The sequence below is a fragment of the Benincasa hispida genome, chromosome 1, assembly GCF_027475165.1.
Source record: "Benincasa hispida cultivar pf3 chromosome 1, pf3_genome.v1.1, whole genome shotgun sequence".
NCBI lineage: Eukaryota > Viridiplantae > Streptophyta > Magnoliopsida > Cucurbitales > Cucurbitaceae > Benincasa > Benincasa hispida.
Window position 1 is genome coordinate 67,878,367 of NC_143478.1, and position 17,106 is coordinate 67,895,472.

At 34.5% G+C, this 17,106-nt stretch overlaps 2 protein-coding genes across 2 annotated transcripts; both read right to left on the reverse strand.

Moving 5' to 3' along the window:
- Nucleotides 1-766: 766 nt before the first annotated feature.
- Nucleotides 767-2,946, reverse strand: LOC120078487 (putative polygalacturonase At3g15720). Its single transcript, XM_039032760.2, has 8 exons — nucleotides 2,747-2,946; nucleotides 2,520-2,657; nucleotides 2,092-2,262; nucleotides 1,817-2,024; nucleotides 1,660-1,741; nucleotides 1,417-1,525; nucleotides 1,225-1,341; nucleotides 767-1,134 (listed from the first exon to the last, which is right to left on the reverse strand). Exons 1-8 carry the CDS (start codon nucleotides 2,879-2,881, stop codon nucleotides 901-903), a joined length of 1,194 nt encoding a protein of 397 aa, XP_038888688.1. The 5' UTR covers nucleotides 2,882-2,946; the 3' UTR covers nucleotides 767-900.
- A 3,041-nt stretch (nucleotides 2,947-5,987) lies between these two features.
- On the reverse strand, nucleotides 5,988-9,085 carry LOC120090266 (protein VASCULATURE COMPLEXITY AND CONNECTIVITY-like). The gene is made up of 3 exons (XM_039047863.2): nucleotides 8,686-9,085; nucleotides 7,501-7,703; nucleotides 5,988-6,638 (listed from the first exon to the last, which is right to left on the reverse strand). The coding sequence occupies exons 1-3, from the start codon at nucleotides 8,779-8,781 to the stop codon at nucleotides 6,290-6,292; spliced, it is 648 nt and encodes a 215-aa protein (XP_038903791.1). The 5' UTR covers nucleotides 8,782-9,085; the 3' UTR covers nucleotides 5,988-6,289.
- Nucleotides 9,086-17,106: the final 8,021 nt, after the last annotated feature.

Sequence of the window (17,106 nt, forward strand, 5' to 3'; positions counted from 1 at the left end):
CTTTCTAAATGATAGAATTAAAGTGAAAATCTCTGTTTATCTCAAATTTCAATTTTAAGGTTTCACAATTTTCAATTGTTGTTTTATTTTTAAAATTTGTTGTTGTTTTCTCAATTTTTTTTTAATGAAATAGCATTCATCAATTAAATACCCAACAAACATTCAACTCCTCCCCAACACATAGGAGAACTAAAAAGACAGATCACAGTTCACTTCCTTGATTAATGTCCTCTTCAGAGGAAAGAAGTTTTGAACAATTTTTTACTATAGTATTCATCTTTTTTAATAGAACATTTGAATTTTTGACAAAATCCTAATTACAAGAAGTTTTTAAGAACTTTGTTTTATTACTTCCAAAGCTTGGCATTAATTTTGAAATTTAATTAGAAAACAAAAAACAAAATAAAGGAATTCGTAGTTGAAGATAGTATTTTAAAAACTAAAAACATACGTTCTATTTTCCTTTTTAGTCTCTATTTCCTTTTTTTTTTTTTTTTTTTGGAACATTAGAAGAATTTCTGGTCTACCAACATTAAAGGGCTTTAATGTTGGTTGACAACCGACATTAAAGATAGTATTATTAAAATCTTTTAATGGCGGTTTTAAACTCTCATTTTCCTAATTTTTCAACTCCCACAGAATCCATGAATTTACTTTTGTCCAACTCAATTTCAAATTTTATAATGAGTACCATTATAAAATGGTTTACGATGGGACATTGAGCTTACACATTCTATTTTTAAAAGCTTACTTGTTCCATTTTGTTTATAAGTATAGATTAATGGGACATTGGACTTTTTTAGGTTAATTAACATCTTTGTTTAATAGACTTAATTAAGAGATGGATCATTAACTAAATCCTTTTCTCCAATGATACATTAATAAAGTCTCAAAAACAAATTAATCAAATTTTGATAAGCAAGGTACACTGGGAACAGCACGATCGACTTTTCCTTCAACATTTTGGCAAAAAGCTTTGGCTTCTTCTCCTGGTGTTGATGTCCTTATGTTCACATTGTCCATTAGAATATTGGTGCAACGAGCTCGAGAACAATTCAAAGTAATTGCATTTTCATTTGCTGATGTTCCATGAACTTCACGATATGTCACATCACTCACTTTTATATTTATTACCTGAATATAAAGTGTAATTAAATATATATATATATATATATAGGGAACAAAATGGGAAAAAAGTAAGATAAAAGTAATTTGTTGTTGTACCTTATTTTTTCTTGAACTTGCTGAAGTAGTGTAATATTGATCGATAATGATTGGATTTCTTGTATTCATGAGTGTTATTTTTTCGAATGTGATGTTCCTTGCATATCCATATCCACCCTAAAATTATGTCGGAACAAAAAATATTACTTTTTATCGATATTTCATTATGAGTTAATTGAAAACTAATATCACCTCCCAAGTCTTGATTCTAACTCCATTTTGAGCTCCCTTGAAGAAGCAATTTCTCACATGTACATCTTCAACTACGTTGTATTGTCCATCTGCTCCTAAGCTCCCAATGCTACATTCAAATATAACAAAACAATGCTACATTGTATTTTTTTTTTTTTTTTTGTTATAGAACTTTTAAATTGATTTTATTTAATGCAAATAAAGATTAGATGTTATATTTTATTTAGAAATCAACATGTTTACCTTATGCCATGGCCAGGGCCACAAGTAATCCCTACGATATTGATGTTGGAAGATCCATTGTTAATGGCAACACAATCGTCACCTATAATAAAATATATGATTACAATCTTATAAATGAAAATAATATTCTTCCTAAGAACAATCTAAAATTTGTTACCCGTTGCCATGAAAGATTTTTGAATAAAAACATTGGTTGATCTTGCAATGTCAATTCCATCTGTGTTCGGGCTCGCCTCAGGAGCAATTATATGAATATTTGAGACCATAACATTGTTACAAGCATTTATGGAGATGTGGTTCCTTCCACTATTGACGTGCTTCATATCTCTTAATAGAAAACCGTTGCAATTGTGGAAAAATAATGCCTAGAAAAAACCATATGTTATAAAAGTAATGTCCACATTATAAATTTAATAATGAATTAAAAGTTACCGTTGGTCGTTCACAATGTGTTTCACAATCTTCCCACCAAGAAGAACCTTGGCCATCAATTTGTCCTCCCCCATTAATTGTAAGTCCATCTATGTCATGAAATTCGATCCATTTATCTTTCTTGTCAGTTGGCCATGCACCCTTCTTTGGAGCTACTAGAGTTCCTCTAAGCTACAAAATAACACAATCATATAAAATAGTATTTCTTTTTAGTAGATTGAACCTCCGACCTCTTTGGACAGAAGTCATCTCAATACCATTAAACCAAACTCATTTCGACAAAATAATGGTTCATTTTCTAAAAGTGTTTTCTCAAATTTTCAACTGTCATAGATGAATTAGTATAAAACTTGTGTCCTCAATCTCAAAAAGTAGGTTAAATATAAAAAAAAAAAAATTTAAAGAATATGGGGTGAGAGATAAATTACTTGTATATTGACTTGTTTGGACTTGCAAGGACCCTGAAAAGTGAGAGGGTTCAATAGGTAAGATTTTCCGAGTGGAACATGTAATGTTGGAATGCCTTTGGTTGCTTCGCATACATCTTTCCAAGCTTTTAAGAAAGCCTTTATAGAAAAAAAATAATAAAAAGTTAGAGACATGCTAACAATTGCTTCGAAAAATATATATATAATTGGAGTTATAAATTACTTACTTGTGAATCATCGGTTTCATCATTTCCGGTGGCTCCATAATGAAGAACATTGAAATAATGAGGCGAAGCTAATACATTCCTTGAACTTAAATTGGCAATGGAAAAGATTGAAACAAAAACAAAAAGGAGCTTCATTTATGTGCTATAATGAAGAATTTGAAGAGAAATGAAAATATAAGAATAAGATAAAGATAAATGTTGAAATGTGAAAGGATAATGAAAATGAATGGATATGTCCATGGTTATATAGTGTTAGGATTGAAATGGAAAATGTAATCTTATATTTATTTTTTTAATAAAAAAACAATATTTTTGGAAGTATGAAAGATTAGAAAAAGGAAAATATTAATTGAATATAATTCGGATTTAGTTAAATTATAGGGTAGGGAAAAGCAATCTCCATAAATAGATGAATGTTTATTCCTTTTAGCATTTTGGGTTTTGTTGAAATGTAATAAAATGCCTAAAATAAGGCCAAATGTGTGGGGAATTTAGTTTAGGTGATAAATAAATGGATTGATTATTATTATTATTTTGAGAATGCTAATTCCTATTTTTATTCATTTTTCTTGTGGGGGCATTTATTTTAGGCAAAATTAATATTTTTTTTGTACTAGTAAGTGACGTCACTATTTGGGTCAATTTTGCTCCAAATTTGTAGAAATTCAAAGTTACTCTTTGGTTGGATTCATGAAATTCACTATTTTTGTTTGTAAGAATAATAATACTCTTATATATATATATATATATAATAGTAATATTACTCTTATTAAGTAGATAAATAGAGATTCTAAGAAAAAAATAGAGATTCTCAAAAAGAATTTTTTTTAAAAAAAAAAAAAAACTATTTTGAATGAAGCATCTTCATTTGAAATTTTCTTTCATCTCTAATTTCATTAGTCTAGTTAATGTTTATCTTTCGATTATATAATAATTAGTTTTTTGATAAACGTAATAAAAAAAAGTATATAATATATCCTCAAAATTAAAGATTTGATCAACCTGAAGAATTATATTAAAAAAAATACTCATTATCGTTTATTATTATTATTTATTTTTTTTTTTTTTTTACAAAATCCATAAATCTCTACTCATGTGTGAACTTAAGCACTTCACGGACACCAAATAATTAGATTCTCACATTATTATAACAAGAAATGAGTCATATCCAATATTCTAATTCAAATAGAGAAGATTATATCAATCAAGATTTTCAAGAATATTTTGATATATATCCGGCTGCATTTATTTTTGTGCATCTAACTTAAGTATTTAATTACAAATTATTATATGACAATTTTTTTTATAGAAGTACGTGTTTTTAAAATATTTTTATCTTTTTGTGATTGGAGAAGATATATAGACATAAGCATAAACTAAGCTACACTCAAATATTATTTCTGGTAAAATTAGAATTTCAAAGATAGACAACCTGTAAAATTCCTTCAAAATATTCTCTCTCATTCATATTTCTTATTTTTTATTCTCATCTTCGTGTATATATATATATATACAATATTTAGAAAAAAAATAAATAAAAACTTCTTTTTACAATATGCAGGATGGAGGAATCTAACATTTGACTTTGAAGTTATTAATACAACTACTATATTAGTTAAATTATGTTCATCTTGACATTCGAAAAACTTTAGGGATAATCAAACATAAATTTTTATAAATTATATGAAGAATGAATGTTACGAGTCAATAAAAAGAGTCATAGTCATGAAAATGGTAATAGTCAACTTTTTTTCATTATAGTACTTGAAAAAAACTTTTCATACAAAAATTTAAAATTTCGGAAACATGTGAGATTAGGAAAGAAAAATATTAACGGAGTATAATTAGGCTTTGATTAACTTATTGGCTTGAAATTTTTCAAAGAAAATGAAAAATGAAAAAACTTATAGGCTTGAAAGAAGCAATATCCATATATACCAATACTTATGTATCGTCTTGGATTTAATAATGCCTAAAATAAGCCCAAAAATGGGGGGATTTTTCTCAAATGAGCGATTAGTTAATAATTCAAGCAATTTTTTTATTAGTGATTTTTTCTCTTTTTTTTTTTAAAGAGAAGTTAACGTTTGAGTTTGGTACGAAAGGTGACATGAACTAATAAAAAGTATGAAAAGTGATATCATATTAAAAGAATAGATATTAAATTATTATTTTATGAAAGTTTAAATCAAAAGTGTTTTTTAAGGTAATTTCAACAATTTGATGTAGTTGTTTATATTGAACCTTGTAAAATTCAAACAAACCCATAACAAACAAGTAATGAATGCTTAGATATTTTTACCTTCAAATTTCTTATCATAAATTTTAATTTAATTTAATTTTTATAATTTGAACTCAATTTCAATTTAACTTTAAGGGAAGTCTAATTATACAAGTTGTTTCTATCCTTGTATTTTATTTTATTTTTTACTTAAAAATGAGTTGATGCCCTATTTAATATAAGTTGACAATATTAGAGTTTTCGGGTTGAACGAAAAATAGGAAGAAATATTAATTCTTCTATAAACTTAAGACGATTCATGAAAACCTTTAAAATTATAAAGACCAAGCATAAACTTTTAAAAGCATAGGTACAAACTCTAAACTAATAAATCAGCCGCCCGAATCTCCCATCCTACGTAATGTTGAAGTAAAAAAAAAAAAACCATAATTAAGGACGAGAAATTTTAATTTATCCTATATTTATAATCAACGGGTTTAATTCAATATTATACAAATAATTATATACGGCCTAAATTAATATGCTATATTAAAAAATAACAATTAATTGTTTTTTTTTCTACTAATTCCAATGATTTTAACAATCTCAAAATGAGCTATACTCGACATGAGTCCTAAAAAATTTCTCAAGAAACACGTAATATGTGTCAAGCAGCTAAAAGATATATGGTTCAAATTACTTACCCTTAACCAACCAAGGAACCCCACAAGAAAGTAAATGAATGAGCAGCAATATTACCCACACTTGAGGCCCATTGGATTAACTTGAGAGAAAAATATTTTTTTAAAAAAAATCATTTTTATTTAAACACTTTTGATAAAAATTGATTAAAATACACTTGAAAAGTCATTTTGATTGATTATTAAACACTTCAATTTCTTCTAAAATGAATTATTTTTTAAACTAAAAACTTGAAAATATATTCCAGATGCATCCTTAGCTAGTTAATGAAATTTTATTACTATCTTATCATAAACAAATACTCCGTAAGCCTCAACAGGATTAAACCACCGCTTCCTACTACAAAATTTGTAGTACAAATAACGCGTGGATACACATTTTATTACATTACAATTTATTCACTTCCCTTAGATAAAAGGCAAATAAAATGACACCTCCTTTCACAAATTCAATTCAGTTTCTGTATGAGAGAGAGCCTGTACAACTCCAAAACAGCTATTTTCTACAGAGCGAACATATTTTGTTCACCTTCAATCCCTGGTTTCAAAAGTTACATCAATCAAGTGGTATGGTTTTATGGTTTTCTTAAACGCATTTGTTATGAACCTACATTTAACTGATCATGTGAATTGTCGTCTCATGTATGTGTCTTCGTGAACAAATACGGGGTCTGTAGTTCTCGGTGCAGGCGGAGGCGGGAACTGTGGCTGCGCCATTGCAATGTTTGCTTGAGGAGGAACGGCAGGATTGCCCCACACAGTAGAAGGGTCATTCTTTGCAGAGTTCAATATGAGGAAGTAGAACAATCCCAGAGCTAAACTTGCAGCACCCGCAATGGTAGCAAAAGCAAAAACTCCCGGTTTCAGAACATAGCACTCGTAAGAACCGAAATGGTTGCTTCGTTCACCCCATCCACTGTTCAGCGCGGCACCAGTGAGAAACAGGAGAATTGCAATCACATATGCAATCCTGCAGAAGAAATTAAGCTGAGGATGGGATGTAGGTACAAGAAAAGGGAAGGGAAAATCCAGGGCTCAAACTTAGTTTTTCCAACAAACACAACGTTTTTTTTCTTTTTTAATAACTGTGAGTGTCCGGGCCACACTTCGACTAATCTCACAGGATAACTCGCCTGATCCTACAACATTTGGGTGTCAAGAAAACTCATAGAGTATTAAATCTTAAGTTGGAAGCCACCATAGATTAAACTTATTCCTTCTTGGCCCATTATCAAACCCATGTCTTTTATTTACAACTAAGTCAACCCATGATGGTTAAACAAACACAACTCGACAAAGGGGTGATGATGGGAGGAATTCAGAGTACAAGGAAAATCTATGTTTGTTCCATTTTCATTGGGAATTAAAGGAATTGATCGTTCTTTTAGTCGTGAAATAAAATGTTTCTCCAAGAACAATAGATCAATCATTTACACTGATGTTCATGGATCAGGTTATGAGGAAGTCTCTTCTCTTGGTTAAGTTCGATAAACACAAGAGACGAAAATCATACCAAATTAACAATGCAGAAGAAGCCAAAATGATGATAACAAGAACAGGAACTGTGGTAAAGCAGAAATAAAAATCATATTATCACAAACAATATCGTGAAATCAAGTCATTAAGAACTCGAGCAGAAGATACTTGACAATAAAACAACTTTAATTCGATTAATTGGGTTCAAAATTCCTTCCCACGCTTGAGAAAACCATAAGGCAAGAATCATTCTGATTTCAACTGGCATTTATATAATTTATCTCATGATGTAACAGCAACCAGTAAACCATCAACTAAATGCAAACTAGGATGAGAAAGGAAAGGTCGAAAGATACCACGAAATGGTAAAGCAGATCACAGCTGTTCTCCATTTAGAAGCGGGAGGCCGAGGACCCCTAAGGCAACAAATGCATCCCGTCAAAGCCTTCATCATTATTTGAGCAAACAAAAGCGCTAGAGCGGCTGTCAAACCAAGGCCCATTGCAGGACTTCGGGGATATTTGCACATATTAGGAGCGACTATAGTGACATGATTCAACTGTCAAATGAAAAAATCAATGGGTCAAACTTTAAATAGCTTCGATCCCACACTAAACTTGAAAGAACTGTTACCAAAATCAACATAGATCAAGTTATATAGAAAGAAGCCAATTATGATTTCAGTAAGCATACAAAAGTTTGTACTCATAATCATAAGTCTCAAGACCAATAAGGGCATGCTTGAAAGTGATACAATTTCTTTTAAAAGTTTAAAACCAAAAACTAAACTGATTCTAAATGATTAAAAATGTGTTTGTTTTAATATCACTTTCAAACATACCCTTGGATTAATATCACTTTCAAACATACCCTTAGATTTAATATCCTTAGTTAAGAATTAAACTGCCCAATTGAACTATTATTTCCTTGATCCAGAGTCTTGTCTCTGTTTCATCAAACGTTTCGTAAAAGGCTTCATGACATGAACTTTGTAACTTGTAAAATCTCAAGGGATAAACTGTCACTAAATTTGTCCAACTTCTAAAAATAGCAAATTACAAACAAACTTGTTAACAAACCGACTCTAACTATTACTTGAAATTAGAGGAAATTCAAATGGGAAAAGTACTGTTGACATCTGATTCAAATCAGGATTCTCAATTATCACTGTAATAAAAAAAATAAAAAATAGAAAAGTATAATTAGATATAATAACCCCCAATCCATCAGTCAAATCACTTCACCTTTCTTTAATAGTGGAAAAAATGAAGAAGATCAATTCAGTAGGGCTTGGGAAACAAGTAAAGATAAAAAGAAGAAGCCAAAAACAACAGATCCAATCCAATCCAATCTATATTTAAAACTCACCAATAACTAACTTTTATATAATTTCCCATCAAATTCAACCATATAAAAACCCTATTAAACATGAACAACTACTCCTATACTGTTCTTCCACATTCTTTCCGATGGATTTTTCCATCAGCCAAACAGAAAATTCACGCAATCAATAAGTGATAAGTAAGAAACTGCATCTTCACCTTAGTTCTTGTGGCCTCAGCGGCGAAGCCAGTGGCGACCATCAAAATTCCCAAAATAGTAACCACAGAACAGACCAGCAGAGCCTTCCTCTCCATCTCCGGCGAGTAACCGGGAGGAAAAAAGAAAATCGGGCGAGTTTTGGATGGAGATTCGGATTAAGGACGAGTATTTCGATAGTGGAGAAGAAGGAACCGTGAGAAAGACGGTAGAAGAAGTTGTTGAGAGGAAAATGACAGGCGCTGAAATTTGACGTTGCTTACGATGAATGGAGGATTGAAAGTTCTTCGAATTTGGATTGTAATAGCGACGATGTGGCGGTCATCGTAAACGACGTCGTATTGGCCTTGATGACTGCGCCAATGGGATTAGACTTGAAGACAGATCGTGAATTTGAAATTTGACGTTTCACTTCTAATTACGAAAAAAATAAAAATAAAAATACTAGTTTTTTAATTTGCATTCTTGAATAAGTTGAATGAACGAAGACTCCCTTTTTCCAATGCTATTTCAAGCGATGCTTACATTAAATCAATTGATTCGTCATGGTAGAGAAGAAAAACGGCGCACGGACCATACTCGAGCTTCGGATCAATGTCCCCAGAAGCAAGGAGTACACCTGTGTGTTTCAACGAGAACACCGAAAAAACCTAGAAAAGTCAGGCCGATCGCCTAAAATGAATCTCAGTCAATGCGAGAGTTAGGGAGCGCCTGCCCTATCAAAAATGACGAGCAGCTCGACTGTCCGCATAGCGCCGGCCCCAACCTGGGAGACAAGGATCCTTGACTAAGTCTCAAACACGTCGAGTTTCACAATATTGTGAGGCTCATTACTTCAATTGAGATAATGAGAAATCATTTCGCCTTTTTAGTTGGAACTTTAGGCGGTTCGCGAAAAAACTATCTCCTGCGGTTTGTAGAGGACTCAGCTGTTAGTTAGTACCCCTTTGGTTTCGGGGTGGACTGCTTGCTGGCTGGGAGCTGTATGAGCGGTAACGTCCACGTACGGCTCTGTGAGAAGGGCGGTAGGAAGGAATAGAGTCAAGGGCAGCTCTTACCCTGCCAAGCCAATCTAGATGTCTTACGAATAACACAAGCTAAGCTGCTTTCCAAAGATTCCCTGTAACAGGATGGTTTGAAATGATGGTTTATTATAGGTTCTAGTGGCATGAATAGAATGAGCATACGAATGAGCCGGAACATGGATAACGCTCCCCTCCCACTCAATTCAGCCCAGGAATCCTCTTCGTGATTTCCAAGAAGTGACAAAGAATAGGATAAAGGAGTGTAGGATTGGTATGGGTCGCACCTCGCCGTTAGCATTCCGATCCACTTACTAACAAAGACGGCAGTCTTGAAAAAATTTCTCTCACCAGGTTCGAGCAACTTGAGAATTCCTTAAATTTTCTATCCTCGATAGTTGAACCAACTCTCACTTTAACTGAATAGTCAGGCCCAGGCAATGATGCATGTCGCACTCATGAGGGATAGCCTATGTTGTTTCATTCCCAAGCTCCTTCCATTTTCTCCTAGACCCAACCACTGCCCTTGTTCCAAGATCTCACTTCATTCACGTATCTGCCTCCTTTCTTTCTGCATCCTTAACTCGCCTTTTTCTCAGCTAAAGCTAGCGGTTCTTCTTCACTAGACCAGTTAATTCATATGCTTTTGTCTCAACAAATGAAACAGCATATTTAGATGCAGCAGATGGGGCGAACAACCGAACCTTTGGGACTTTCTTCAACCCCAGGATGTGATTAGTCGACATCGAGGTGCCAAATGACTCCGTCGATAAGAGCTCTTGGGAGTCATCAGCCAGCTCTACTACGATTAGTGCCTCTAAAATGGCAGAGACTTTTTTCACACTCTCGGATGATCAAGTATTACCGGGTACTCCGAAGATTTAGTTTTCCTCGTTTGATAGGGCTTTGTGGCCAAAGTCGTGATGATGTGGCAAGCGGTGCCAAACAAAATGCGGGCGCTATTTGGGGGGTGTTCGAGCCCAGAAGCTTTAGTCAAACCCAAAGTCTTGGTAGGGTCCCTTCTTTCTTTCTTGTTCCACGACCTTCGAGTCAATAGTTTCCAAGCCAGCTCCATTGCAGTCATTTACCAATTCTCTGTACACGAAATCGAAATAGTATTTACCCTTACTGTGGATCCTTTACCAGAAGAGGTAATCTGTGTCTAGTCGAGGGTAACATCATCTTTCTAGCACGAGTTACTATCTGTAAACCCTCATCCTCTGCCTCTGAGTCTCAATATGCCTTTTTGAGGGCGGAAGAGTTCATATGAGCGGTCAAGCAAGAGGTTTAGGTCAATCCTAATCTTTTTTTATTTGAGTTTTAATCTAAGTGAAAATAGTGGCGAAGGTTATACCTTATAAAGTCAGCGAAGCTAAGGTTTTGTATGTGTTTGTTATATCCTTTCGATCAAGCGAAAACTTCTAAGGAAAGCCTGCATTCCCCTTTAAAAGAAGTAAAAAAAAAAGCTGGCAAGATGCCTATGGTTAAAAAGCACCGACATATCAAGGTTGCTGAACAGAGTGTCGAAGGAACACAGCCTACCGAATGTGTTCCAAAGTCCGCGGTAAAGAAGTTGAACAGACGGTTCAATCGCAACTGAACCGACTGAGATCACAAGGAGCGAACGGTTCTTTCCGTAACTCCACTCTTAACTTGGATTATATATCCAAAAAGGTCCGTTCTCGGCCGTTCCACACGCTGCCTAGCAGAGGCGTGATTATCTGAAGTGGATTCTCTCTTTTCTAGTGGATGCCAAACCTGCTGCCCCATTGACTAAGAAGGGGGTCGAGCTGCTTCGCTCCTTCATTTCCTGAGAACATTTGTATTGCTACAATCATGCTGACCGATATGTAACTGACTGAACAGGACATATGGTTGGGCATGCCACCTCTTTTGTTGAGGAGTTCGCCCTTCCATCTGTGGAAACTGGGGATGAGTCCAATCTTAGGGCATTAACATTTTCGGGAAGCCGGTCCCTTTATATAGCCATAATAGGCTGTTTTTTCGAAGTAGCTGCATAAGAGAGTGGGAGGCCGTTCCTTTCATCTCGAAGGTCGGTTCAGTAAGAGTGAAAATCCTTCTAACTGTCCCGTGCATTAAGGTGGCATGTCTTACTACGGGCCAACAGTGAACGAAGTGGATAAAGCTTTCCTTTCTCATATTATTAGAGTGGGGTGGTTGGTTCCAATTCAACAAAGGTCGAATACCTGGTCGTGGGTCATCTCAATGGGTTCAGAAACCACACGTTTCTCTAGATCATCATAGCCTTATTCAAACCTATAGGTATAGGAAGAGAACTTGTTTATAATGAGTCTCAGGTTGACGAATGAGGTTTAAACGCGTGCAAGCTTTTCTTTTCTTTTACATATATAGAGTAGAGTAGGTGGGACTCATTCCACTCCAGCTTTCTACACTCAACAGAAACCGCTCTAATCTAAGTTGAAGATGAGCTTCAACCCTTCTTAAGTAGCTTTCCTGTAGGGTTGGCCTAGGGATCCGGTTTTTGGATGGGAATAAGCGGCCTACCTTATTTTCTGGCCCCATATTCTGAGTGTGCCATGGGGGAATATTTCCGCGATAATAGAATGCACGCATTAATAATCTATGATGATCTTAGTAAATAGGTGGTGGTCGGAACTTGTACGCAGCAGTTGTACGGGGGTGCATGAATAAAGGTTTGGAACTCGAATCTTATCTTCATCTTAAGGGCGGGACCCTACCCTATTCTCGAACTTACAACACTTCTCCTTCCGACCTTCCAGCACTGAGCAGGTGTCAGACTCTATACATTGTGTTACCACTTAGTTGATGCCGAAAGAGTCTTCAGAATCGGTGGAGAGGCTATGATGATTGAAGGCTATTCAAATAGCATGACTGATACCACAAAGAAAGGGTATCTAAGTCACACCAGTGGAATAGCAGAAAGCACTTTTTTTCCAACAACTCCACTCCGCCGCGGTCTCATGAACTGAACTTTGTTGCCTTCCTGCGAAGTGCGCTCCTGCGTACCAGCTGAAGGAAGGATCTTTGGCATAAAGATACCTTCTTATTAAAGAAAGGGACAAGCCAAAGCCAACTCCTAAAAAGTTGCTGGATCGAAGTATCTTGAACATTCCCCATCCGCCCGCCAGCTGTAGAGGGTGTCGCAAAAGTCGATAACCAGAACTGATATCTGGAATAGAACGGATTTTAAGTAGACAAGTGTCCAGTTATAGAAGAGACTTTTTGCTTTCCAACCTATGAGCTTCGCTTGGACCTTTTTTCAAGGAAGGGCAGGCAATGAGAAGAGGTCATTCTGCTTTCAGTGGCACGTGTGGAAGGCAAAACGGAGTTTTGCTAGCAAGCATAGGAAAAGGAGCGGTTTGGTTTCGTGCAACGCCCTCGCGCATTCATTTAAAAAACTTTACATGTGGGAAGGGCTTACTCTCCTTGGCTTGGTCTCGCTCCTTTCCCGCACTTTGCTTGTTCGCCTATCAGTGAAATAGCAATAGCAACAGAATCTGTCCTCTTCGTTGCTTACATCTTCTTCTTGTTTCAGTTATGTCTGTTGGTATACTTGGAGATGGCGAAAGAAAAGCACTTGCTAAGCAGTGAGATCTACTTCTTTCCAAGAAAAGAGATGTAATAGAATAGAGGGCTTATGCACTCCACGACTTTCTTATGTTATGGGGTCTCGAAGACTGACTCGAGGTTGGTAATAAACTGAAGCTGCTCAGTCTTCTAGCATAGCAGAGTGAGATATATCGACGAATGAACTTAGCCTTCAACCAAAAATGAGGTCCTTTAGGCAGCCGATTGCATCCATCCAATGCATTCTTTTCGATCTTGTACTGACGGTATATGGAACACCAACCCAATCTCGAAATACTCACTGATGATAGGGATTGCAACTACATCAAAAACTGCGACGTGAATGCACGAAGCTTCAATCTGTGCAGAGAGAAATGAATTTCAAATTGGAAAATGGAAAGATTTGTACAAGTTATATCTTTCGTCACCACTTTGTGGAAAATCATTAGGTATGAATATGTTAGATATTTGTGACGAGTGAAACAAGGACTATGTGAAGTAATGTCGCGATAAAAGAAAAAACATTGTGAACTCCCCCCAAGAAAAAATAGTGGTAAGTGATGAGGGGGCGGCTTGATTGTGGTAGTCATTGCGAACTCATTCCATTTTTGGAGGATTTGTTCCCTGTTCCGAAGAAGACTGAAACTGACCCCACTTTCATTGACTAGTAAGTGATAGCTGTCAGGTTATCTACAGAAGCTTGCTGGGAATCTGTACCCATAGATGAGATTATTGGACTCTTGCTTTTTGTTGGGGTACTTTTAGTGAGCTACAAGACGAATACTTACTTTTTCTTGTAACTCAACCAAGATGAGCCGTTTACCAAACAGTTGAGGGAAAAAAGGTTAATTAAGACCGGTCTGTTCTGGTTATTCTCACTCAGGCATCACCGCTAGCAATAGTCGTAACTCCACCAGGCTCTTGGCCTCTTTTGGCTCTTCGCAAATCCCAGCATACCCCTGGTTGGGATGGGTAGGCCTAACCAAGAATAGGGATCAAGAATAATAATTATTTGATTATTTCGACACCCCCCTCTCATTCCCCCTTTTTCCATAAAGAAGCCCCGCTCCCTAAAGCGTTTTCGAGTAATAATCTGATGCCAGCTAGGTTCATGATGAGTTAAAATCATCACTTACTGTTTATGATTCCCATTCTTTTGGCCCAATGACGAAGGTAACCGGGCTGATGAGGCCTGTTATCGGGAACCTCAAGGTTGCAAGGTCTCGCTTATTCCATCCTAATAAAGAGCCTCAGATCCGATTCTACACTACATATGATATTCCATTCCGACCCTTACTAGTTCTTCGCTTGGTTGTACAAAGAGCATGCCTGAGGGGGCTACTACGCTCACCGCGCACTTGCATCACCACCAGGGCGAAGCGGACCCCGGGGTATGCGCGGGAGCCCTTGACAAGCACTCTAGGACCCACCAACGCTCATGGGCATTCTGGAAACTGTTGGGCCAGCCACAATTGGTGTAATGTCTGTGCGTATGGCGGTACAAGAAAGCCCCTACTCTCAATAGTTGAATTAGGTTCAAGGGAAGGTCCTACTCGTCCCATCGAACAAATAAAAAAACCACTTTCCTACTCGTCCCACCAATAAAAAAAACCCCTTACATTCCCACGAAGCGGTAGGCCCAGGGTCTCTAAGAGCTCACAACTTTCATCAAAGCGTTCTCCAATAAAGACCATAGCAATACCGGGACAAATGAAGATTATTGGAACCCACCGAGGAACTTAGTTGTCCAACTATCAGCTGCTGTCATGGCTACTGCTAGGATCTATATGTACCTTAGAATACTAAAGATTCGAGCCATAGAATTTCTCAATTCTGGGACAAGGTACTTATTAGATCTAATAGAATTATTTTGTTGTATCCAGACTAATTCACAAGGACTCGATTCTATGTCCAAACATCACATGCCAGCGGATGTGGTCACTATCATAGGTACTCAAGATATTGTGTCTGGAGAGGTAGATAGATAGGACTACTAGTTGCTCGATCAGGGCCCTAACTTTATTGCGAGCCAAAAACCTCAGTGGATCCTTCCTTTGAGCCCCATATACACTGTCACCTCTTTTGTGACCGCTAAAGATATTTGAGAAACCATAAGTCATCTTGATTCTCAAGATGATTCTCTACCAAGCACCATCGAGAACAAATGTTGAAATATTTTGGAATACACATGTCACCCCAGACATTTCACCCAAGAGATTAAATGTTGATTTAAATATTATTTTAGTCCTTTCCATTATATTATTTTTATTTTTATATTTTCAATTTTTTTATTTATTTTAGTTAATGTTTAGAAATTAGAGTGTTAAAATAAGGACAATCTAAATGTTATTTGGTAGAAAATTTGAAAACAAAAATTTGAAAATAAATGATTTAATGAGAATAAAATTGTATTTTATGTTTTAAGATATGTATTTGGTATCCGAATTTAGAAATTTGGATTCTAATTTAAACAATTACAAATTAATTGTACACACTAAATGTCAGTTGACGAGAAACTATTATTATTTTATTTATGAACATGGTTCTATGTTGAAAAAAATTATACAATTATTATTTTGTAATATTATATAATTTATAGGATAAATTGAAATTTATGTCTCTATAATTTTGAAGAAGTTAAAATTTAGATCTTATGGTTTTTAATTAGAATTTACCCTTATGGTTTTATTAAAGGGTTGTTTTCAAATATAGGAAACTTAACCAAAATATTACAACTAATAGCAAAATATCACAGTTTATCTATGATAGACCACAATAGTAGTGATAGATTACTATCTGTGTCTATCATGACATAGATAGTAGTCTATTGTTGTCTATCACTGTTTGTCATGATAGACACAGATAGTAATCTATCGTTGTCTATCGCAGTTTGTCATGATAGACGCGTATAATAAACTACGTTGTCTATAGCGGTCTATCACAGATAGACTGATATTTTGCTATTAGTTGAAAATATTTTCCATTTGTTAACTCCTCTTAAATAGACTATTTATGAAGCTTTTATCAAATCATAGAGATTATATATGAAATTATATCAAACCATATAACTAAATTCTAAAATTTAAACCACATAAAATAACTTCTTACTTTATCCAAACCTAATGATCAAATTTGAAATTTAACCTAATTTATAATATACTACATAATACATATTTTAATTTTAACACAAAACATAATCCAAATTACAAACCACATAAGTCCTAAATAATTCGTAATTTTTCAGGTTTAATTTAAGGTTTACCAAATGTTTTCCTTTTAAGAATGTTATGATGTTTATCTTTCTTAATATCTTATGATGGTGTTTAAAATGTTTAAAACAATTTTTTCAATTGTTTCTTTGTTAAAAACCAGTTGATGTTAACCAACAAAGCTAATCAAAAATCATTTTTTTGTCTTGTTTTTGTTTTTGTTTTTTTTGGAACTTTGTCTTGTTTTGGTTTTGTACTTATTTAAACTTTATATTTAATTCCTATGGCTAACATAATTCAATAAAGTTTCTAATATTTTCAAAAATTAAAAAAAGGAAGAAAAGTGATCGAAACTAATGTTTAAAAAACTATCCCAATAAATAAATAAATAGATCGAAACTATTAATTTTTTTAAGATTTGATTTGAAATCCTTATAAATAGAAAAATTTTAAAAATATTTATACTTTATAACAAATATTTATCCTTTTATCATAAAGTTTAAATATTTTTAAATGTGCTTTTATATATAAAAAGATCTCTTTAAACAAAGATAATTGTAATTATAATATTTAGGATTAATAATTAAGTATATAGCAATATTTTCAAACTTTGAGAGCTTAA

What these genes read in the sequence shown, in the direction of transcription:
- LOC120078487 (XM_039032760.2), bottom strand. Translation starts at nt 2,881, where the DNA reads ATGAAGCTCCTTTTTGTTTTTGTTTCAATCTTTTCCATTGCCAATTTA. An exon ending in ATGAAACCGATGATTCACAA is followed by an intron (nt 2,658 to 2,746) that starts GTAAGTAATTTA and finishes TTTTCTATAAAG; the next exon opens with GCTTTCTTAAAAGCTTGGAA. An exon ending in CCAAACAAGTCAATATACAA is followed by an intron (nt 2,263 to 2,519) that starts GTAATTTATCTC and finishes GTTATTTTGTAG; the next exon opens with CTTAGAGGAACTCTAGTAGC.
- LOC120090266 (XM_039047863.2), bottom strand. Translation starts at nt 8,781, where the DNA reads ATGGAGAGGAAGGCTCTGCTGGTCTGTTCTGTGGTTACTATTTTGGGA. An exon ending in CTGAGGCCACAAGAACTAAG is followed by an intron (nt 7,704 to 8,685) that starts GTGAAGATGCAG and finishes TTCATTTGACAG; the next exon opens with TTGAATCATGTCACTATAGT. An exon ending in ATCTGCTTTACCATTTCGTG is followed by an intron (nt 6,639 to 7,500) that starts GTATCTTTCGAC and finishes TTTCTTCTGCAG; the next exon opens with GATTGCATATGTGATTGCAA.